Source organism: Ixodes scapularis, unplaced genomic scaffold (assembly GCF_016920785.2).
Source record: "Ixodes scapularis isolate PalLabHiFi unplaced genomic scaffold, ASM1692078v2 PGA_scaffold11__112_contigs__length_91849675, whole genome shotgun sequence".
Taxonomy (NCBI): domain Eukaryota; kingdom Metazoa; phylum Arthropoda; class Arachnida; order Ixodida; family Ixodidae; genus Ixodes; species Ixodes scapularis.
Window position 1 is genome coordinate 36,602,794 of NW_024609837.1, and position 24,386 is coordinate 36,627,179.

General features: G+C 45.7%; 1 protein-coding gene across 1 annotated transcript in view; it reads left to right on the plus strand.

The window, feature by feature from the left end:
• Nucleotides 1–24,386, plus strand: part of LOC115324873 (A disintegrin and metalloproteinase with thrombospondin motifs 13-like) — a 101,557-nt gene that overhangs the window by 75,026 nt on the left and 2,145 nt on the right. Inside the window, exon 12 of the mRNA XM_042288969.1 lies at nucleotides 20,295–20,396. Within this exon, the coding sequence (XP_042144903.1) occupies nucleotides 20,295–20,396 (102 nt within the window). The remainder of the gene's footprint in view (nucleotides 1–20,294; nucleotides 20,397–24,386) is intronic.

A 24,386-nucleotide genomic window follows, 5' to 3' on the forward strand; every position in this document is an offset into this window, starting at 1 on the left:
TTTTAACCGCAGCTTTCCTGAGTGAGAATAAGTATTATCACCTCCCCAAAACTACCACCATCTTCTCCTCCACCCCCCCCCCCCCCCCCCCCCACCCCGCCCCAACCACCCTTTTACAGGTAGGGAGAGGTCAGTAGGGGAGTTTTAGTAGACCGTTTCCTCAGCTCGCTAAAGGCCCTGTCACATTGAGGCAACAGTTGGACAACTCTATCCGGTGCCGGCGACCCTGTCATATCAAGGCAACAACAACAGTCGGGTAAAGGGGTGTCCAAACAGGACACTACAAAACGCACGACTCCGACAAATCGTGAAAATGGATCTCTTCCGAGAAGCGTTCTGCGCACGCGCGAGCGCCCGATGCCAAGCGGTGGAAGTCGGCACGAAAAATCGAGGAAATTCGGAATGAGGCTGTAGATCGACGAGTAGAGCACGTAATTGCAGCATATATATAATTGTTTTACACAAAAAAAGAAAGCGGACGCAAAAAAAAAATACGAAGTTTGGGTGGACGCTACGGATTTCCCTCTTTGAAGTCGCGTTGGGCACGCGACGCAGCTCAGAGAGCGAAGCAACTGGTAGCGTAGCTCCCATTATCGATTGGTAGAGCAGGTAGGTCTTCCTCGATTTTTAGTTCGTGCAGCCGCCGCCTGGTGCCGTCGGTATTTGAAAAAGGTCCATTGAAGCGGACGCGACCGCTTCAATTTTCACGATTTGTCGGAGTCGTGCGTTTTGTAGTGTCCTGTTTGGACACCCCTTGACATGTTGCTGCCACCCGGCAATCGTGTTGGCCGATTTGTTGTCCGACAATCCTGTTACACCGCGCTGACTGCGGGAACATCACGCGGAACACTCCGCCATCTTGATTGTTTACCTTCGTTCGTGTGCGGCGCGGCGTCGCTGGAAATGTGATTCTGCAGAGTGCTACTGCATTCAAAGAGCCGGAAATCACCACGGGACTGCATTAACCAGTGACTGTGATTAGAAAACTTGACACGAGGAGTATATTCTAGCCTTTATTTTATCAAAATGTTCTTTATTCGCTGACAAAGCAGATAGCCCTAACCGAGGAAAATGAGATCGCTGATATATGTTTTGGATTTACGACACCCTAGGAAGTGTTTCTGTCCGGTTCTTTCTTTCATGAAATTGCTATTTCTACCGTGAAATTGAGTTTGCGCCGGCAGTACCCAAAAACGTCTTTCGTAGCGTGGTGTTGAGCTAACTGACAGTGCTTAAAAACTGCGACACCGTCACGATCGGCCTCCATAACAATCGATGGAATAAATATTTTTCAGCGCTGTCTATTTGCCTACCGCCTGCTATGTGATTGATTCATTCCCCCCAAAACGTCCTGGGTATTGTTGAAACAAAAACAGTGTCTGATAGCGGCTGTTTTCAAGTTTCAGGCATCAACATTCATAAATAGAATGGTTGTTTTCACCCTTCGATTTTTTAATCCAGTTGCCCTTTCCTGGTTTAGTATTATTATGCTTCATTAGCGGGTGAGTAGGCGTGCCATTTTATTTCACTAGCAGTAACGTGAGCTGGTCTGGCAGTTCTGATTTTAACACTGGTAGTCTGAACGTTCACGACCGTAGCTGTGCCCATTTCGACAATCGCTTTCCGTAATTATGCAGTAAAAACATTCCTCAAAATATTTTAGCTGGACGCCAGCCTTAATTATTGTTAAATAACGTTTTCCACGATTTTATTTGAGTAAGACGTTATTGATAGGGCCCTAGCTCTGTCATCGAAGCTACCTGTGTTGTCGTGTTGCCGGTCCAAAATTCGCTCAGCCAGCGATCAGGGCAACACACGTTGTCCAACACAAGTTGCTGCTGTTTTTGTTGCCGAAAGCTGTCATACCGAGGCAACATTTTTGTTGTCCATGTTCTGCTGCTGTGGCCGCGATGTGACAGATTTGTCGGACAACACGGGGAGCGAGTAACAAGTTGCCTGACTGTTGGACAACGTGTCGTGCTGCTGTTGCCATCGTGTTGCCTCAGTGTGATAGGACCTTAAGCACCCGCATAGCACTCCGTAATACGCCACAAGACGAACTATGCAGACAAAGTTGGCGGCTCGCATGCGCAGCTGCTGCGTTTTATTTACGAATACTGTAGCGGAGGAGGAAAACGATCTACTACAACTCCCTATAGTATACGACAATTCGATGCCATTCTATTATCACGACGCATAAATAAAAATCATGAGGAATACAAAAACTAACACGTTATAGGTCTTTCCCGAGGACATGTCAGAATCAATGTCTTGGTGGGCTTGATATTTAGCTAACTTTCTAAAAAGACGTTTTTAGCAAGACATATTTCGGAGGAATACAATTTTGTGATGGGTGGTATGCTAAGCACCCCTTACGCGGTTTGATTCATGCCGGTTATCAATCTCTCCCAATTTTCTTTTATATCGCGGAATTAGCGAAAATGAGGGCGTTTATATTAGCGCTTGATTCAGCTGAGTGATAGTCCAGCACTTTTATTTATTCTTTATTTTTGTGCTATTGACACACATCATTGTGTTGTACGAAAAATAAAAAAAGATCAGCCATTCCAGGCTCATGATGAGCGATATCCAGGATATCCAAAAGCCGCCATAAGCTGCTCAGAGGCGCAACAATATAATATAAACAAGTTATGCACTTTTCTCAAATATTTGATTGTCAACGACAGTTATAAAGTATTGTGCGCTCCCTCGGGTGCTTAGCCCTTACGCACTCGAGCGTCACAGGAGCGAGTATTTCTGGAAAATAAATACGATGATCTATGTCTCCCTTTCAATCGACGCGCTTATGTGGTATCACGACGAACATACTTTCACCACGGATTTATAACAAATAATGTTTGATAATGAAATTGATTGGGTCGCAACAGCAGAGCCACATTAATAGGTTGCAAATAAACAGTGCGACGTTCGTGCGATGCGTTTACTTCGACGTTCGAATGTGCTGAGAAAGCCGAAAAACCCAGTAGAAAGACTTCCACTTCAGTTGGAAACAAACAAGCGGGACGCTATGAAGGAAAAAGTTCGGCTGCTGACGGGAGGTACCTCGAAAATACAAATATACACATCTCCCCCCCCCCCCTCTCCCCCCGTGATCCCTAAGACCACGGGGGACCTCCGGCACCTCCGGCGTCGATAGTCGGGATGGCTGTGGGAGAGGGGGAAATGGGAAGCTTTGCGAGGAGGATTTTTCTTCTCGTGGGAAAAGCTTTTTGTAGGTCAGGGGCTTTGAGGAGGTTTCTGAGATCGCCTAAGGTGCATTCCAAACCCAGGCTGGCGTTAAAACAGGTGTCGTCGGTTGTCGGCCATACTGGACAATGAGACACTTCGACTTTGCGGCCACTGTGACCTTGGTGAGCGAGGAGGGTTGGGATCCTCAAGGATGCGTCAGCTCGCAACGAAAACCTTGACCTTCTTCCCGGACAAATTCTTTGTAACCCTTCTAAGTTATCCGCCTCAATACCGAATGACAGGGATTATTTGGGAGCAGCCAACAAACTGGCTCGTTTCTTTTTTTTTTTTATGGACTTGTTTTGTTTCTAGTTTTAAAACACGCTCTGTTTCCTCCGCATACGGATAGTAGAAAATTTCGTGTAGTGAATTTGAGATTTGGGTGCAGGCTAAAGAATCCGATAGCCTTGCACTAACTCGCACATAATGACCTGACTGTGGCTTCTGCATGTGAGATCCCGGGTATTAGTACACACGATCGGGCATGAAAGCAGTAGGCAGAGCCCCACCTCTGCCCGAATGAAATCTATGGTTGTTAAATTATAACTTTTTCAGCTTATTTTCGAGGTTGTTTAAAACAGACACATTGCTTTCTTAGGCCCGATTCTTAAATGCAAGTGGTTAGAACAATACATCATATGACAAAATTAAAGGAAGGGAACTGCCGAAACACCCTAGGGATGGGAAAGGACTAAAATCTCCTCTTCGATAAGTTAAATGATGTGGAAGTACCAGAAATCTAAACTCCACAGACTAGTGTGTGAACGGAATGGGCGGACCCCTTGCGCGAATCTGCCATCAGCAGAACATGCCTGTCTTGCGAACACGAGAGACACAATATAAATGGAAAAATATTCCAATAAGTCAATTCCGTCTCCCGAATTATAATATAAAACATCCTCTACCATCGCATGCGATGGGTTAGTGTTCCCTGAAAGCTGCGCCCTTGCGCCAATTTCGAATGCCACCCATGTTTTGCTGAATTTTGATGTGAATGACCACGTTTCAATGGAAATAACCAAAGAAATACCCCGATAATTCAATTGCTCTCAGAAATAGTACTAGATAACCTCCTCAATTATTAAATGAAAAGGTTTAGAGTCCTGTCAGGGTTTAACATTAGGCTTCTGCGGCCAGAGCCTTTGCCTTAAAAATACAAAGCAAAGGAAAAAAACAATTTCAAGCAAAATGAATGGATTCCGGATGTCATAAAATAAATTAGGAACAAAAAAAAATTCTAGAGCTTTATTTACGGCGCGTGACTCTTTTTAGTTGGTTCCAATTAATTCACTACTGTAGATTCATGCTCAAGGGTAGAAAAATTGAGCTGTGTGTATGCTTATGCAGCCTAGAACTTAGTCTGCCTCAACGGGCGACTTGTCTCCCAGCTGTGGATGAGCAATTTAGTCAGTGCAGTACAGCCGCTAGCCTGGGGTCTTTAACGTGCACCACGCAGTAGTGATACACGGTACTGCATGCCGGTACGATGCTCACTCAGATCGAAACGGGCAGGAGTGTGGATCGAATACAGGATCCCTGGGTTCTGCAGCGCGAGTTTCGCTCTACCTGCTCCGAGCTGGTGTGCACTCGGCCACCATCCCCCTTCAAGGGCACATTGAGGATTGTGGGGATATTTAGACAGGGCGGACTTCCGGCCCAAGCGGCAGCGCAGTGTCGCAGAGTGAACCGATAGCCCGCCGCCGCCGCGTCTCGTTCGCAGCTCCATTAGATTAGCCCATGAGAGCGCTCAGAGTCTTGGCGCCATCGTTTAAAAGCTGCTAAATAAAAATGAGCCTAGCGCCAAAAATTAACCTCTGAAAAATATTTTGCCTCAACATTTGTTTTACGAGATGCTCGTCCTAGACAGGCTGGTAAATTTTTTTCCTTTGCGGTGTGCCATGTTCGAGACACAGATTTTTGTTTCGTAAAATTTTACGTGCTCGACTATGTTTCAATCGAGCAACTCGAGAAATATTCCGCAAATCTAATTGCTCTCCGGCCTTAGATAAACAAATTCCTCTATTATCACATCTGATGGTTTAGAACTAAGAGTACTCTCAGTGTTGAACCGTGGGGTAGAAGCTTTTCCCTAAATGTTCCATAATACGCCCCTTTTTTGGTGAATTCCGACATGTGTGACCATGTTTCAACTGAAATAACTCGAAATGATATCTCAATAATCCAATTGCTCTCCGGAATTCTAATACAGGACCTCCTCTATTATATGATAGATTAGAGTCCTCCCAGGGTCGAGCCCTAGGTTCCTCAGAGCGGCGCTTTTGCCCATATTTTCGAACCACGCCCCCTTTTGGCCGATTTTGGTGGGAGAGACCCTGTTCCGATTAAAATAACTCGCGAAATAATCTGATTCCCGAAATGCTCTCCGGGATTCTAAGAACAGACCAAGCCTGCTATCATTTGTGGTGGGATAGAGTACGCTCAGGGTCGAGCCCTAGGTTCCTCAGAGCGGCGCCTTTGCCCATATTTTCGAACCAAGCCCCCTTTTTGGCCGATTTTGATGGGAGAGACCCTGTTCCCATTAAAATAACTCGCGAAATAATCTGATTCCCGAAATGCTCTCCGGGATTCTAAGAATAGACCAAGCCTGCTATCATTTGTGGTGGGATAGAGTACGCTCAGGGTCGAGCCCTAGGTTCCTCAGAGCGGCGCCTTTGCCCATATTTTCGAACCACGCCCCCTTTTTGGCCGATTTTGGTGGGAGAGACCCTGTTCCGATTAAAATAACTCGCAAAATAATCTGATTCCCGAAATGCTCTCCGGGATTCTAAGAATAGACCAAGCCTGCTATCATTTGTGGTGGGATAGAGTACGCTCAGGGTCGAGCCCTAGGTTCCTCAGAGAGGCGCCTTTGCCCATATTTTCGAACCACGCCCCCTTTTTGGCCGATTTTGGTGGGAGAGACCCTGTTCCGATTAAAATAACTCGCAAAATAATCTGATTCCCGAAATGCTCTCCGGGATTCTAAGAATAGACCAAGCCTGCTATCATTTGTGGTGGGATAGAGTACGCTCAGGGTTGAACTCTAGGTTCCTCAGAGCGGCGCCTTTGCCCATATTTTCGAACCACGCCCCCTTTTTGGCCGATTTTGATGGGAGAGACCCTGTTCCGATTAAAATAACTCGCAAAATAATCTGATTCCCGAAATGCCCTCCGGGATTCTAAGAATAGACCAAGCCTGCTATCATTTGTGGTGGGATAGAGTACGCTCAGGGTTGAACTCTAGGTTCCTCAGAGCGGCGCCTTTGCCCATATTTTCGAACCAAGCCCCCTTTTTGGCCGATTTTGATGGGAGAGACCCTGTTCCGATTAAAATAACTCGCAAAATAATCCGATTCCCGAAATGCTCTCCGGGATTCTAAGAACAGACCAAGCCTGCTATCATTTGTGGTGGGATAGAGTACGCTCAGGGTTGAACTCTAGGTTCCTCAGAGCGGCGCCTTTGCCCATATTTTCGAACCACGCCCCCTTTTTGGCCGATTTTGATGGGAGAGACCCTGTTCCGATTAAAATAACTCGCGAAATAATCAGATTCCCGAAATGCTCTCCGGGATTCTAAGAATAGACCAAGCCTGCTATCATTTGTGGTGGGATAGAGTACGCTCAGGGTCGAGCCCTAGGTTCCTCAGAGCGGCGCCTTTGCCCATATTTTCGAACCACGCCCCCTTTTTGGCCGATTTTGATGGGAGAGACCCTGTTCCGATTAAAATAACTCGCGAAATAATCTGATTCCCGAAATGCTCTCCGGGATTCTAAGAATAGACCAAGCCTGCTATCATTTGTGGTGGGATAGAGTACGCTCAGGGTTGAACTCTAGGTTCCTCAGAGCGGCGCCTTTGCCCATATTTTCGAACCAAGCCCCCTTTTTGGCCGATTTTGATGGGAGAGACCCTGTTCCGATTAAAATAACTCGCAAAATAATCTGATTCCCGAAATGCTCTCCGGGATTCTAAGAACAGACCAAGCCTGCTATCATTTGTGGTGGGATAGAGTACGCTCAGGGTTGAACTCTAGGTTCCTCAGAGCGGCGCCTTTGCCCATATTTTCGAACCACGCCCCCTTTTTGGCCGATTTTGATGGGAGAGACCCTGTTCCGATTAAAATAACTCGCAAAATAATCCGATTCCCGAAATGCTCTCCGGGATTCTAAGAACAGACCAAGCCTGCTATCATTTGTGGTGGGATAGAGTACGCTCAGGGTCGAGCCCTAGGTTCCTCAGAGCGGCGCCTTTGCCCATATTTTCGAACCACGCCCCCTTTTTGGCCGATTTTGATGGGAGAGACCCTGTTCCGATTAAAATAACTCGCGAAATAATCTGATTCCCGAAATGCTCTCCGGGATTCTAAGAATAGACCAAGCCTGCTATCATTTGTGGTGGGATAGAGTACGCTCAGGGTCGAGCCCTAGGTTCCTCAGAGCGGCGCCTTTGCCCATATTTTCGAACCACGCCCCCTTTTTGGCCGATTTTGGTGGGAGAGACCCTTTTCTGATTAAAATAACTCGCAAAATAATCTGATTCCCGAAATGCTCTCCGGGATTCTAAGAATAGACCAATCCTGCTATCATTTGTGGTGGGATAGAGTACGCTCAGGGTCGAGCCCTAGGTTCCTCAGAGAGGCGCCTTTGCCCATATTTTCGAACCACGCCCCCTTTTTGGCCGATTTTGGTGGGAGAGACCCTGTTCCGATTAAAATAACTCGCAAAATAATCTGATTCCCGAAATGCTCTCCGGGATTCTAAGAATAGACCAAGCCTGCTATCATTTGTGGTGGGATAGAGTACCCTCAGGGTTGTACTCTAGGTTCCTCAGAGCGGCGCCTTTGCCCATATTTTCGAACCACGCCCCCTTTTTGGCCGATTTTGATGGGAGAGACCCTGTTCTGATTAAAATAACTCGCGAAATAATCTGATTCCCGAAATGCTCTCCGGGATTCTAAGAACAGACCAAGCCTGCTATCATTTGTGGTGGGATAGAGTACGCTCAGGGTTGAACTCAAGGTTCCTCAGAGCGGCGCCTTTGCCCATATTTTCGAACCACGCCCCCTTTTTGGCCGATTTTGATGGGAGAGATCCTGTTCCGATTAAAATAACTCGCAAAATAATCAGATTCCCGAAATGCTTTCTGGGATTCTAAGAATAGATCAAGCCTGCTATCAGTTGTGGTGGGATAGAGTACGCTCAGGGTCGAGCCCTAGGTTCCTCAGAGCGGCGCCTTTGCCCATATTTTCGAACCACGCCCCCTTTTTGGCCGATTTTGATGGGAGAGACCCTGTTCCGATTAAAATAACTCGCAAAATAATCTGATTCCCGAAATGCTCTCCGGGATTCTAAGAATAGACCAAGCCTGCTATCATTTGTGGTGGAATAGAGTACGCTCAGGGTCGAGCCCTAGGTTCCTCAGAGCGGCGCCTTTGCCCATATTTTCGAACCACGCCCCCTTTTTGGCCGATTTTGATGGGAGAGATCCTGTTCCGATTAAAATAACTCGCAAAATAATCTGATTCCCGAAATGCTCTCCGGGATTCTAAGAATAGACCAAGCCTGCTATCATTTGTGGTGGGATAGAGTACCCTCAGGGTTGTACTCTAGGTTCCTCAGAGCGGCGCCTTTGCCCATATTTTCGAACCACGCCCCCTTTTTGGCCGATTTTGATGGGAGAGACCCTGTTCCGATTAAAATAACTCGCGAAATAATCTGATTCCCGAAATGCTCTCCGGGATTCTAAGAATAGACCAAGCCTGCTATCATTTGTGGTGGGATAGAGTACGCTCAGGGTCGAGCCCTAGGTTCCTCAGAGCGGCGCCTTTGCCCATATTTTCGAACCACGCCCCCTTTTTGGCCAATTTTGATGGGAGAGACCCTGTTCCGATTAAAATAACTCGCAAAATAATCTGATTCCCGAAATGCTCTCCGGGATTCTAAGAATAGACCAAGCCTGCTATCATTTGTGGTGGGATAGAGTACGCTCAGGGTCGAGCCCTAGGTTCCTCAGAGCGGCGCCTTTGCCCATATTTTCGAACCACGCCCCCTTTTTGGCCGATTTTGATGGGAGAGACCCTGTTCCGATTAAAATAACTCGCGAAATAATCTGATTCCCGAAATGCTCTCCGGGATTCTAAGAATAGACCAAGCCTGCTATCATTTGTGGTGGGATAGAGTACGCTCAGGGTCGAGCCCTAGGTTCCTCAGAGCGGCGCCTTTGCCCATATTTTCGAACCACGCCCCCTTTTTGGCCGATTTTGATGGGAGAGACCCTGTTCCGATTAAAATAACTCGCAAAATAATCAGATTCCCGAAATGCTCTCTGGGATTCTAAGAATAGATCAAGCCTGCTATCATTTGTGGTGGGATAGAGTACGCTCAGGGTCGAGCCCTAGGTTCCTCAGAGCGGCGCCTTTGCCCATATTTTCGAACCACGCCCCCTTTTTGGCCGATTTTGATGGGAGAGACCCTGTTCCGATTAAAATAACTCGCAAAATAATCTGATTCCCGAAATGCTCTCCGGGATTCTAAGAATAGACCAAGCCTGCTATCATTTGTGGTGGGATAGAGTACGCTCAGGGTCGAGCCCTAGGTTCCTCAGAGCGGCGCCTTTGCCCATATTTTCGAACCACGCCCCCTTTTTGGCCGATTTTGATGGGAGAGACCCTGTTCCGATTAAAATAACTCGCAAAATAATCTGATTCCCGAAATGCTCTCCGGGATTCTAAGAATAGATCAAGCCTGCTATCATTTGTGGTGGAATAGAGTACGCTCAGGGTCGAGCCCTAGGTTCCTCAGAGCGGCGCCTTTGCCCATATTTTCGAACCACGCCCCCTTTTTGGCCGATTTTGATGGGAGAGACCCTGTTCCGATTAAAATAACTCGCAAAATAATCTGATTCCCGAAATGCTCTCCGGGATTCTAAGAATAGACCAAGCCTGCTATCATTTGTGGTGGGATAGAGTACGCTCAGGGTCGAGCCCTAGGTTCCTCAGAGCGGCGCCTTTGCCCATATTTTCGAACCACGCCCCCTTTTTGGCCGATTTTGATGGGAGAGACCCTGTTCCGATTAAAATAACTCGCGAAATAATCTGATTCCCGAAATGCTCTCCGGGATTCTAAGAATAGACCAAGCCTGCTATCATTTGTGGTGGGATAGAGTACGCTCAGGGTCGAGCCCTAGGTTCCTCAGAGCGGCGCCTTTGCCCATATTTTCGAACCACGCCCCCTTTTTGGCCGATTTTGATGGGAGAGACCCTGTTCCGATTAAAATAACTCGCAAAATAATCAGATTCCCGAAATGCTCTCTGGGATTCTAAGAATAGATCAAGCCTGCTATCATTTGTGGTGGGATAGAGTACGCTCAGGGTCGAGCCCTAGGTTCCTCAGAGCGGCGCCTTTGCCCATATTTTCGAACCACGCCCCCTTTTTGGCCGATTTTGATGGGAGAGACCCTGTTCCGATTAAAATAACTCGCAAAATAATCTGATTCCCGAAATGCTCTCCGGGATTCTAAGAATAGACCAAGCCTGCTATCATTTGTGGTGGGATAGAGTACGCTCAGGGTCGAGCCCTAGGTTCCTCAGAGCGGCACCTTTGCCCATATTTTCGAACCACGCCCCCTTTTTGGCCGATTTTGATGGGAGAGACCCTGTTCCGATTAAAATAACTCGCGAAATAATCTGATTCCCGAAATGCTCTCCGGGATTCTAAGAATAGACCAAGCCTGCTATCATTTGTGGTGGAATAGAGTACGCTCAGGGTTGAACTCTAGGTTCCTCAGAGCGGCGCCTTTGCCCATATTTTCGAACCACGCCCCCTTTTTGGCCGATTTTGATGGGAGAGACCCTGTTCCGATTAAAATAACTCGCAAAATAATCTGATTCCCGAAATGCTCTCCGGGATTCTAAGAATAGACCAAGCCTGCTATCATTTGTGGTGGAATAGAGTACGCTCAGGGTTGAACTCTAGGTTCCTCAGAGCGGCGCCTTTGCCCATATTTTGGAACCACGCCCCCTTTTTGGCCGATTTTGATGGGAGAGACCCTGTTCCGATTAAAATAACTCGCGAAATAATCTCATTCCCGAAATGCTCTCCGGGATTCTAAGAATAGACCAAGCCTGCTATCATTTGTGGTGGGATAGAGTACGCTCAGGGTCGAGCCCTAGGTTCCTCAGAGCGGCGCCTTTGCCCATATTTTCGAACCACGCCCCCTTTTTGGCCGATTTTGATGGGAGAAACCCTGTTCCGATTAAAATAACTCGCGAAATAATCTGATTCCCGAAATGCTCTCCGGGATTCTAAGAATAGACCAAGCCTGCTATCATTTGTGGTGGGATAGAGTACGCTCAGGGTCGAGCCCTAGGTTCCTCAGAGCGGCGCCTTTGCCCATATTTTCGAACCACGCCCCCTTTTCGGCCGATTTTGATGGGAGAAACCCTGTTCCGATTAAAATAACTCGCGAAATAATCAGATTCCCGAAATACTCTCCGGGATTCTAAGAATAGACCAAGCCAGCTATCATTTGTGGTGGGATAGAGTACGCTCAGGGTCGAGCCCTAGGTTCCTCAGAGCGGCGCCTTTGCCCATATTTTCGAACCACGCCCCCTTTTTGGCCGATTTTGATGGGAGAGACCCTGTTCCGATTAAAATAACTCGCGAAATAATCAGATTCCCGAAATGCTCTCCGGGATTCTAAGAATAGACCAAGCCTGCTATCATTTGTGGTGGGATAGAGTACGCTCAGGGTCGAGCCCTAGGTTCCTCAGAGCGGCGCCTTTGCCCATATTTTCGAACCACGCCCCCTTTTTGGCCGATTTTGATGGGAGAAACCCTGTTCCGATTAAAATAACTCGCGAAATAATCTGATTCCCGAAATGCTCTCCGGGATTCTAAGAATAAACCAAGCCTGCTATCATTTGTGGTGGAATAGAGTACGCTCAGGGTCGAGCCCTAGGTTCCTCAGAGCGGCGCCTTTGCCCATATTTTCGAACCACGCCCCCTTTTCGGCCGATTTTGATGGGAGAAACCCTGTTCCGATTAAAATAACTCGCGAAATAATCAGATTCCCGAAATGCTCTCCGGGATTCTAAGAATAGACCAAGCCTGCTATCATTTGTGGTGGGATAGAGTACGCTCAGGGTCGAGCCCTAGGTTCCTCAGAGCGGCGCCTTTGCCCATATTTTCGAACCACGCCCCCTTTTTGGCCGATTTTGATGGGAGAGACCCTGTTCCGATTAAAATAACTCGCGAAATAATCAGATTCCCGAAATGCTCTCCGGGATTCTAAGAATAGACCAAGCCTGCTATCATTTGTGGTGGGATAGAGTACGCTCAGGGTCGAGCCCTAGGTTCCTCAGAGCGGCGCCTTTGCCCATATTTTCGAACCACGCCCCCTTTTTGGCCGATTTTGATGGGAGAAACCCTGTTCCGATTAAAATAACTCGCGAAATAATCTGATTCCCGAAATGCTCTCCGGGATTCTAAGAATAGACCAAGCCTGCTATCATTTGTGGTGGGATAGAGTACGCTCAGGGTCGAGCCCTAGGTTCCTCAGAGCGGCGCCTTTGCCCATATTTTCGAACCACGCCCCCTTTTTGGCCGATTTTGATGGGAGAGACCCTGTTCCGATTAAAATAACTCGCGAAATAATCTGATTCCCGAAATGCTCTCCGGGATTCTAAGAATAGACCAAGCCTGCTATCATTTGTGGTGGAATAGAGTACGCTCAGGGTTGAACTCTAGGTTCCTCAGAGCGGCGCCTTTGCCCATATTTTCGAACCACGCCCCCTTTTTGGCCGATTTTGATGGGAGAGACCCTGTTCCGATTAAAATAACTCGCAAAATAATCTGATTCCCGAAATGCTCTCCGGGATTCTAAGAATAGACCAAGCCTGCTATCATTTGTGGTGGAATAGAGTACGCTCAGGGTTGAACTCTAGGTTCCTCAGAGCGGCGCCTTTGCCCATATTTTCGAACCACGCCCCCTTTTTGGCCGATTTTGATGGGAGAGACCCTGTTCCGATTAAAATAACTCGCGAAATAATCGCATTCCCGAAATGCTCTCCGGGATTCTAAGAATAGACCAAGCCTGCTATCATTTGTGGTGGGATAGAGTACGCTCAGGGTTGAACTCTAGGTTATTCAGAGCGGCGCCTTTGCCCATATTTTCGAACCACGCCCCCTTTTTGGCCGATTTTGATGGGAGAGACCCTGTTCCGATTAAAATAACTCGCGAAATAATCTGATTCCCGAAATGCTCTCCGGGATTCTAAGAATAGACCAAGCCTGCTATCATTTGTGGTGGGATAGAGTACGCTCAGGGTCGAGCCCTAGGTTCCTCAGAGCGGCGCCTTTGCCCATATTTTCGAACCACGCCCTCTCTTCGGCCGATTTTGATGGGAGAAACCCTCTTCCGATTAAAATAACTCGCGAAATAATCTGATTCCCGAAATGCTCTCCGGGATTCTAAGAATAGACCAAGCCTGCTATCATTTGTGGTGGGATAGAGTACGCTCAGGGTCGAGCCCTAGGTTCCTCAGAGCGGCGCCTTTGCCCATATTTTCGAACCACGCCCCCTTTTTGGCCGATTTTGATGGGAGAGACCCTGTTCCGATTAAAATAACTTGCGAAATAATCTAATTCCCGAAATGCTCTCCGGGATTCTAAGAATAGACCAAGCCTGCTATCATTTGTGGTGGGATAGAGTACGCTCAGGGTCGAGCCCTAGGTTCCTCAGAGCGGCGCCTTTGCCCATATTTTCGAACCACGCCCCCTTTTCGGCCGATTTTGATGGGAGAAACCCTGTTCCGATTAAAATAACTCGCGAAATAATCTGATTCCCGAAATGCTCTCCGGGATTCTAAGAATAGACCAAGCCTGCTATCATTTGTGGTGGGATAGAGTACGCTCAGGGTCGAGCCCTAGGTTCCTCAGAGCGGCGCCTTTGCCCATATTTTCGAACCACGCCCCCTTTTCGGCCGATTTTGATGGGAGAAACCCTGTTCCGATTAAAATAACTCGCGAAATAATCTGATTCCCGAAATGCTCTCCGGGATTCTAAGAATAGACCAAGCCTGCTATCATTTGTGGTGGGATAGAGTACGCTCAGGGTCGAGCCCTAGGTTCCTCAGAGCGGCGCCTTTGCCCATATTTTCGAACCACGCCCCCTTTTTGGCCGATTTTGATGGGAGAAACCCTGTTCCGATTAAAATAACTCGCGAAATAATCTGATTCCCGATATGCTCTCCGGGATTCTAAGAATAGACCAAGCCTGCTATCATTTGTGGTGGGATAGAGTACGCTCAGGGTCGAGCCCTAGGTTCCTCAGAGCGGCGCCTTTGCACATATTTTCGAACCACGCCCCCTTTTCGGCCGATTTTGATGGGAGAAACCCTGTTCCGATTAAAATAACTCGCGAAATAATCAGATTCCCGAAATGCTCTCCGGGATTCTAAGAATAGACCAAGCCTGCTATCATTTGTGGTGGGATGGAGTACGCTCAGGGTCGAGCCCTAGGTTCCTCAGAGCGGCGCCTTTGCCCATATTTTCGAACCACGCCCCCTTTTTGGCCGATTTTGATGGGAGAGACCCTGTTCCGATTAAAATAACTCGCGAAATAATCAGATTCCCGAAATGCTCTCCGGGATTCTAAGAATAGACCAAGCCTGCTATCATTTGTGGTGGGATAGAGTACGCTCAGGGTCGAGCCCTAGGTTCCTCAGAGCGGCGCCTTTGCCCATATTTTCGAACCACGCCCCCTTTTTGGCCGATTTTGATGGGAGAAACCCTGTTCCGATTAAAATAACTCGCGAAATAATCTGATTCCCGAAATGCTCTCCGGGATTCTAAGAATAGACCAAGCCTGCTATCATTTGTGGTGGGATAGAGTACGCTCAGGGTCGAGCCCTAGGTTCCTCAGAGCGGCGCCTTTGCCCATATTTTTGAGCCACGCCCCCTTTTGGGATGTTTTTTTTTATGGGAGAGACCCTATTCCGATTAAAATAACTCGCGAAATAATCTGATTCAAGATATGCTCTCCGGGATTCTAAGAATAGACCAAGCCTGCTGTCATTTGTGGTGGGTTAGAGTACGCTCGGGGTTCAATTTTAGTTGGAAAACAGCGCGACTGGGACGAGGACACACAGAGATGAAGAGGACACAAGACAAAGCGCTGACTAGCAACTGGTTCGTTATTACAACATAAGGAAGGATGACAATGAAATGAAAAACATTTTTCATTTCATTGTTAACATTGCCTACAACATCATGAAGAGCAACAGTTCGTGTGTGAGCCAACCTTCGGTGATTATGACTCCCAACGAGATGAAGTTTTTGGATTCAGGGTAACCCAAGCTCTTGAGGAAAGAAGAACACTAGTCAACAATCGGATGAAAAAGAAAAAAAAAGAAGAAAGGGGCATATTCCACGAGGCGTCAAGCAAGCGCGCGAGCATTTGACTCCATGTTTTTCATTTCATTGTCATCCTTCCTTATGTTGTAGTAACGAACCAGTTGCTAGTCAGCGCTTTGTCTTGTGTCCTCTTCATCTCTGTGTGTCCCCGTCCCAGTCGCGCTGTTTTCCAACATGAACTCTCACCAACTCGCCCAGTTATCGATCCTTTTCAATTCTAGGTTCTTCAGAGGGGCGTCTTGGCCGAGATTTTCGGGCCCCGTCCCCTTTTTGACCGTAAATTCTAGCTGGGGTCGAGCGGCACCGTCGGCAGCTATTGTTTTACACAAGCTAATGCATGGGACTCTTCGGGAAAAACTGTGAAAACTGCAATTTCCTAATAGGCTGTTTTGGAGGATGAGAATTTTATCCTGTTTTCTGGGCATGAGAGTTTATATTCTGGTCTCAAGTATCAAAAATGATAGAATACTAGTATATTTTATCAAATCCTTCGTGGTTGAGGGTCGAAGGCTGTGATTTTGTTTGGTGTAAACGGCGATGCGGTTCAGTAAGACAAGGGTTTCCGAGAGTCAATGTGGAGTCGCTCGTGATCTGGACATCATCAGAGGTTAGCAGGCGATAAGTTGGCCTTTACTGAGGACAGTAACGCGCAACGTGCTACTAAAGCACTGCGGCAATCATTGAGCTCGCGCTGAAGGCGGAGCTTCTAGTCTAAGGCGAAAAAAGTACACATTAGCGATCTTTGTTGCCAGTACTGCAAGAGAAGCTGACTTGCAAAGTGACCATCTTGCGCGTGTCACGCGCGCGGAGCGTATTTGCCGAAAAAATAACGAAAGGCAACACCTCCCGCGGCTCGCGCGCATTTAAGTGGTCAATTTTACATTATAATCTCCACCGTACCTAGAAAGCGTGACAAGCTGTCACGAGGACCGCCTCAAGAAACCGTCAAACGCCCACACCATATATAGCGAACTAGGTCCCGCTAAGTTAAAAGTTACGAATGCATTGCAGAAATGCAAAATTTGACGGGCGAGGTATCGCCCACCAAATTTAGCTCACGGTTGTCACGTGACATTATCAGTGAGCTGTGACCACGTTTCTTCATCAGCATACCGCCGTCACGTGATACCAACCATTTAACAATGTCACGCTATACTACACAAGGCACGTGACTTGACACCATGGCGTGACACTAAAAATCACGATGTCAAGATACTATGACATAACTCTACATTGTGTCACGTGACGTGACGTTATGACGCGACACCGTGACATCACGTGCCCCAACCACGTGACCATCGGACATATTGTACGTATGAAAGGGTTTAGAAAATCCCATAAACAAACACCCAGCGCAGCTCATAACACGCTGCTCATTTTGTGTCTTGAGTATGCCCAAAGGATTAAGATGAATTTTAATTAATTACATTATGGTCATATTTTATTAACTCGTTGAAGAACGGCAACTCAAAAATGTGTTCACACGTTCACTTAAAAAACACATCATTATTATAACTGCGCGGTAGAAGTCCGCGTAATAATTTTTCCTTTCGTGTGCGTGGCGTGTGCTGCTTGATATATTTTTTTTTTACCTTGATTTGAGAAATTAGATGTAATATCGTATCTTCCTTACAAAAAAATGCTTTCACGTCCTGGAGAAACGTTCATGCTCCACCGCAAAACCAATTCGTATTTCATTTATATTTTTTATCCAGGAGCCCCAGGTTCGAACCCCAGGTTCGAACCCCGGGGGTTTGGCAATTATGCGCTAGGAATGAGTGATGCACATCTATCATGCACCATTTATGGTTATATTAATTCAGTTACTTTCTTATTATGCGCGAGAAACAGCTTTTTACTGCTCTAAACAGCCCTGAATTCATTTACAAAGCCCTGCCTTTTGTTCTTTTAATGACCTGGGCGCTTTGTAGAATTAACGGATTGCGAAGAAAATAGTACCATGATGTAGCTGGAGAACTGGAGCTTATATAACCGTTGAGAGCAACTCGGAATACGGAGTAGTTAGTTTGTAAATAGAGTTTTAACTCAAATATTTCTCTGTAAATCACCGTACTCCCATACGTATAATGCATTTTTTTCCGATTGCCAGTTGGCTCTATTTATCTTAGACATACAGTCCTTAAATTTAGCACAATGAACAGAAAAGGTATCTATTAAAAAAGTGCGCTGAGAGCAATATAATGCACCGGTTAGAATTTCGTGAAATAAAATATATCTAGTTCGTCCCATTGAGTTACGGGCCGTCCCGCCACCGCTGCCGATAGATGGCGCAAGTAGTGTCGGCGCGCTCCTGTCCCAAAATCCTGGGTATGGGAACCGGAGACCAAGACAAAAAGCTACTACAGCAGCTTGACGGTGGTCCTGGCCTCCTTTACTGCAGGAGATTCGAACACAATTTCAGAAAACGAACAAAATAGGTTCATTGAGAGAAAGGACACTATTTTAAATCTACGGAACACAGATCGTACAAAAGGAAGAACAAAGGGAAATTAGTAAATTCATAGTAGTATACACTGGTACAGTGTTACGCATGCTTTAACCGCACTTAGGAAAACAACCCTAAAATAATGCTCGTACCTCTGCCACGTGATTGCATGAATGTCAACTCCTTTTAAAAATATTTCATTGAATAAAGTGGTTCATTGGTAATTTACTGTGTGGTTTTAGTATAATATATGTCGTGGTGAAGCACACCATTTTTTTTTCAGGGCGGAGTTGATATGAGGAAGGAGAAAGGGCAAAGTTACATAATTCCTCGGAAACTTTATTTTTAAACTGCGTAGACTTCTTGTACGCCACAAGTCGGAACCTGTAAATATTTGAAATTGGTTTTATATTAAACAGGGAGAACAAATGTTCAGTATGGTAACAGTATGAACAGCTTTCTTTTGTAAACTATGTAGTTTCCCTGTATTAGTTTTTGTTATATTTCCCCAAACTGGATGCCAATAATTAAAACTTTGAATTGGACGAGTTGGTTTATTGTGATCTAGTAGCCTAAAAGTGCAAAAAAAAAATACACAGACGAACAAGAGTCACATACAGCGCCAGTCCGTGTTGTTTGTGTCTCTTCTTCGACCGTGCTTTTTTGCGCTTCTTTTTAGTCTAGACAATGATATCAAAGCATTATGAAGTTCAAGCTTAACACAACGCGGTAACAATTATTTAAATTTGGTCAGCAACCCCACTGTTTACCACAGTTCAGACGAAAGGTAATCTACATGCTCATTCCAAGACATACTCTTTGTAAACCAAATGTCCGAAGGCTTAATAGTGTCGACAAACTCAATTTCTTCGTTGTTAAAAATCATGGGTTTGTGATCATAACGGAAGCATGTTGACTTTAGTGTATTGTGAACTTAAGGTGATTATCTTTTGTTAATTTTTAAACATGATCAAGAACACCATTACATTTAGTTACTAGAGTACTGATGTCTTTATCAGAGAAAAGATGCTAGTGTCATCAGCATATATAATAAACTCAATATGAAGATCATGATTTACATTTAAAATATCGTTGATATAAAGAATAAAAAGTAGGGGGCCTGAAATACTGCCTTGGGGCACACCATATTTTTTTTTAATATCTGGCCTAAAGATTAATATAGACACAAACTGAGTTTGATTCTGTAAGTAAAACTGTAAATAATTTAATGTTTTCCCATGAACACCATAGTATTCTCATTTTTCTATCGAGACATTGTGATTTATTGTGTCGAAAGCTTTAGAGAAATCTAAAAATATACCGATTGGTAATAGGTGATTATCTAGTGCTCTTAATATTATTTCTTTTTGTTTTCATAATGCTAACTTGGTGGAATAACTTTTACGGAAGCCAAATTGGGAATTAGTAATTAAAAGCTATTTCTCAAAATGAGAGATAATTCGATTTGAAACTAGTTTTCGAGTGGCTTAGAGAATACTGGAAGTATAGAAATAGGTCAAAAGTTGTTAATGCTATTTAAATCTCCACCTTTATGTAACACACTAACTTTGGCAATATGCATTTTGATAGGAAACTGACCGGACAAAAGTGTAAGATTGAATATATAAGTGAGGTATGATGGTGAGATATCTAAAACATACTTTGCTAGCTTTATCTGCATATTGTATGCATCAATAATTCTACTATTGTTTAGGCTCATGAATGTATTATAGACCTCGGAGACATCAGTGGGAAAAAGAAATACAGAATTAGGCAAGGTTGAGGGCATGCACTGAAGTGCATTATTCACACTAGTAGTAGAAACAGAGGATGTTGGGTGATTTACAAGATAGTTATTAAAAAGAATTCGCCATATTCGTTCCCGATATTTTACTACCGTCTATGTTAATTTCAACTGGTGTAGAAACGTGTGGCTTTAAGCAGTGCTTTAAGCCTTTGCCACATCTCGTTCGTGGGGGTCCTGAAAGTCTCGCTTTCTTTACCGTTCACATGTAATAAAAATTAAATATTATAATTAATAGGCCTATAAGGCTCTCCATTCGATTCCACCTGCGTAGAATAGGGCGCTAAAGTCGGCTCAAAGGTTTTCTGTAGTAAGCCGATAGGACTGCAGTATGACGCCTCGACATACTGTAGTAGACATCATTATTGTCTCGTTTTCCCCAGGACGCGGAAGAATATCCAGACTGTAAAGCGTATTGCAGGAATAATGACAATGAGTGGTCTTACGAAAATCTCTGGGATGGAATGGAATGTGGAGAAGGAAAGGTAAGCCCTTGAAGAATTGTTCGTTTCGTAAAACTAAAACATCATGACCTTAATGAGCGGAAAAGTACATGACAATTACTTTTATGCGCTGCCATGTAGGGAAGGCTGTCACGCAACGTGAGGCAAATCGTTACTGCGAAAAATACGCACCGACCTAAAAAAAAAAGGGGTAATGACGTGTTGGTCTCTGCCATATGGTCCATTAGATCATATTAATAGCGTTTGGTATAATTATCTTATTATTTAAGTTCGAGTAAGAATAACTTTTTATTGCGTGAATTTATAGGTATAGTTTCAATTAGAAACTTGCTGAGCATAATCGAAAACCACTTTATCAATTTATTTGAAAAATGTAGAAGGCTGGTACGGCATTTTACTGCTACCCCCCCCCCCCCCCTTCCCCAAATAAAAACAAACAAAAAGAACGTTTAATTCGGGCGCGTTTTTAAGTTCCGCCTTCCTCTATACTGCGTTTAAGCTTCGGTCCGAGCGCGGCCGATGTTATCGGCCGAAGGGCCAATCAGACAGCGAAAGAGGCACAAGGTCATGCCGTGCTCTCTGTAGTTGATAGGACCAGCCGGTATCCGCCTTCTCTCTGTGCGCGCTCCTCCGCCGGCTAGTCCTATCAAGCGCAGAGAGCACACCATGACGCTGCTTTTTTTGCGTTGTTTGATTGGCCCTTCGGCTCATAACATCGGCCGCGCTCGGACCGAAGCTGAAACGAAGTATAGGAACCCATCTATGAGCCAGCGGTTTCGACCAACACCACCTTGACAAGCAGGAGGCCTCCTTACCGTCATCACAGTCAAATCGATCGAGGCCTGAGATCGGGGCTCGTGTTCAATCAGCGCGTCGAAGGTCGGACTCGGGCCTAAAAGCCGAATTAGCGCCCTCCGACTCTGATGACGTTTCATGAAGGGAGAGGAGGCGATGCCGAGGCCTTGAATATTCTAGGTGGCATTGTTTTGACCCTGTGGCCGAGGCGTGCAACGCATGTACGCCACGCGGTTCTTTCCTGCTACGAGGAAGGCGAATTACGCTATCTAGGCGACTCAACCTGCTCAACCTTGCTCGATAGGAACCGAAACCTACTCGTTATTACCTCAAGAAAAACAAAAAAAAGTTTCGCGCAATGTTCATACGCCGCGCCAAGTAGATCTTACAAGATTTGATTGTCGGAAAAAGAAGCGATGCTTTTGGCGTTTCAAACGCGTACGTTTTGATAAGATAACATATATCTAATCTATCGGGTGATTCGAGGAGCGAGCAGGCTCTTTAAATCGACCGCAAAATTCGGTTTCTCAACCTATCGTGTTCCGATTCTGTACAGCGTTGGCCACAGCTAGGTGGTGCATTTTTTCTATAATATTCGGAAAGGGCGAGCTTACTTGAGGAAAAAAGTAAAATAAAAAAAAAAGGCTTAGCTCTTATGGAAACGCAGCGAAGCCACCGTTTTTCAAACCATAGGGCGCCCAATGGTTTGAAGACCGGTACCTTCGCTGCGTTTCCATAGGAGTTAATCCTTTTTCTTTTTTTTACCTTCTCCTCAGGTAAGTTCGCTCTTTGCGAATTTTATAGAAAAAAATGCAGCATTTGCGGCCAACGCTGTACAAAATCAGAACGCGATAGGTTGAGAAACCGAATTTTGCGGTCGATGTAAAGAGCCTGGTCGCTCCTTGAATCGGCATCGTCATTCGCTGAGCTGCCTCCGCAAGCTGCGGTGATTAGCTCTTCGAGTGTTGTGCGGGAAAGTAGACGCACGACCTTTTTGAAGAGTGTAGACCTGAAGTGGGTAGACCTCAAGCATTGAGGTCTACCCACTATCCTTTCAGTCAAAGTCATTCAGAACTCGGCGTCAATTTGACGTCCCCGCAGTACTGCGCGAGGAGCAAACGACTTGCTCTGCGCATCAATTCGCTCGCAAAAAAGTTAATTACTCAAAAAGTAATTCATCAACTAATTACACCCAAGGCTATTACCTTCGCAAATGGGCCGTTTGGCATGGGTCAATGCGACATAAACCTATTTTTCAGTGTGATGTGCCTTTTTCGCAGGAACGATTTGGCTCTAACACCTTGTTGGTGTTAGACTGGTGGCAGCTGATAAAACCCGTTTGCTCTACTGACGTCTAACCCCTGGTTAGCTCAGTTGGTAGAGTGCTCCACTTGTAATGGAGAGGTTCCGGGTTCGATACCCGGACCAGGCGGATTTTTTCGGTCGCTCACCAGTCACCTAGCTGTGTTTGGAGATTTATGTTTGTCCTTTGTCCCTCTTGTTCCCCTTCTCCAGGGATTATTTTCGTCATTCTTGTCCAGCTCGCTTGCACCTTTGCATTTAATTGCATTATAATGATTTGGCTCATATTTCGTGCAACACACTATACGGTCCCTGATAGCATATTCAAAAGCAGGGCGTGGCGTATTGTGATCACGCTTCCGTGATTGGTCCTTCGGGGTTCTCATCGGCTAATGCCGCACTCTCAGTGGCTGCGCAGCGATAATGAGATGCCCCGGAGTCGCCATGTCCTGCACGCTGTCACTGACTATGCGGAGAGCAAGTTCGTCTCTTCTTGAGAAGAGGTGGCGATGACGTCAGAATGATGCCGAACTCTTATTAGCTTTGATTGGACGGATAGTGGGTACACCTCAATTCTAGATGCCTCGAGATCTACCCACTATCTTTTTTTCCATCAGCCAATAAGAGCTGGACACTCTGACGTCATCGCTACTCCTGTCCAAGAAAGCAGACAAACTTGTGCTCCGCACAGTTACCTATAGGTATACGGCTTCTACAGGGTGTCACAAAAGAAAATTTACATGGTCTTTTTTACCGCAAAAGTAAACTAGGCATCGCCGAACGCTCATTCTCTGCCCAAAGGTAGAGCTAGAGGTCACAACCAGATGCCAACGTTTCAGCCCGATCCGATAACTTTATCAAAAGTTATAAGTGATTTTCTGAAACTTTCAATGGGAAAATGGAGCCCATTTTTGCCCGTTTTCGGTTTCTGGTGCCATAGAGCCCCATGTGTTTGAAAACGCCGTCCGCCGACATTTTCCCGTTGACATTTTCAGAAAATCATTTATAACTTTTGATTAACTCATCGGATCGGGCTGAAACTTTGGCATCTGGTTGTGACCTCACCTTGGGGCGGAGAATGAGCGTTCGGCGATGCCTAGTTTATTTTTGTGGTAAAAAAGATCGTGTAAATTCTCTTTTGTGACAACTACCAGGGCCGGTTTTCTCGAAGCGATGGTAAATAAAATGCATGCTTGGGTCATCTGCCTGAGCTAACACGTACCTGTGATTCTTGTTGGTGTTGACTGCGCCATGTTAGAGTTAAGAAAAAAAAATCATTTAATCAGAAAGCGTTACAAATCGTTCCGTATCGTCCGTGCTCGTGCGTCCCTATCCTCTTCGTCCTCCCTTCTTTTTCCCCCGCCTGTGATCGTGTCATCGACCACTTTTCTTTCTTTTCTTTTTCTTACTCGCACTGCGAACAGCCTTAATAGAAGTGACGTCAGCGGAAGGAAAGGATTCATTCTTATGACTGTAGACTTTGTTCCCAACTGATTACAAGCAGCTTTATGGTGTCAAATGAATGCTTTGGAACTCGCTCCAGCACCTGCGCAGCAGCACGAAACAAATGCTCGACATGCATGTCCATGTTTAGATGGCTCGCTCGAGCTTCAAGCGTGCCTTTCCCAGACGTCACGGCACTGAAAAGCGAGGGTATATTTGAATGTTGGTTTTGGCATCATTTTTTATTTCAAAATGACTACTTTGAATTTCGCGATACTAAATAGCATATCGGAAAGTGTAGAGGCCGGTGATTCTGAAAATTTGGTTAGTTTGGGTCGCTCAAAAAATTAAAGGGGATGTGCGAGGATATTCGCTTGAAAGGTTTTAAGGGGAAAGCATTAACTGTCTCATGGAGCGAAGCCGGCGTTGTCTGTAGCAGCGAAAAACGGCACCTAAATTCCTCTCAGTGAA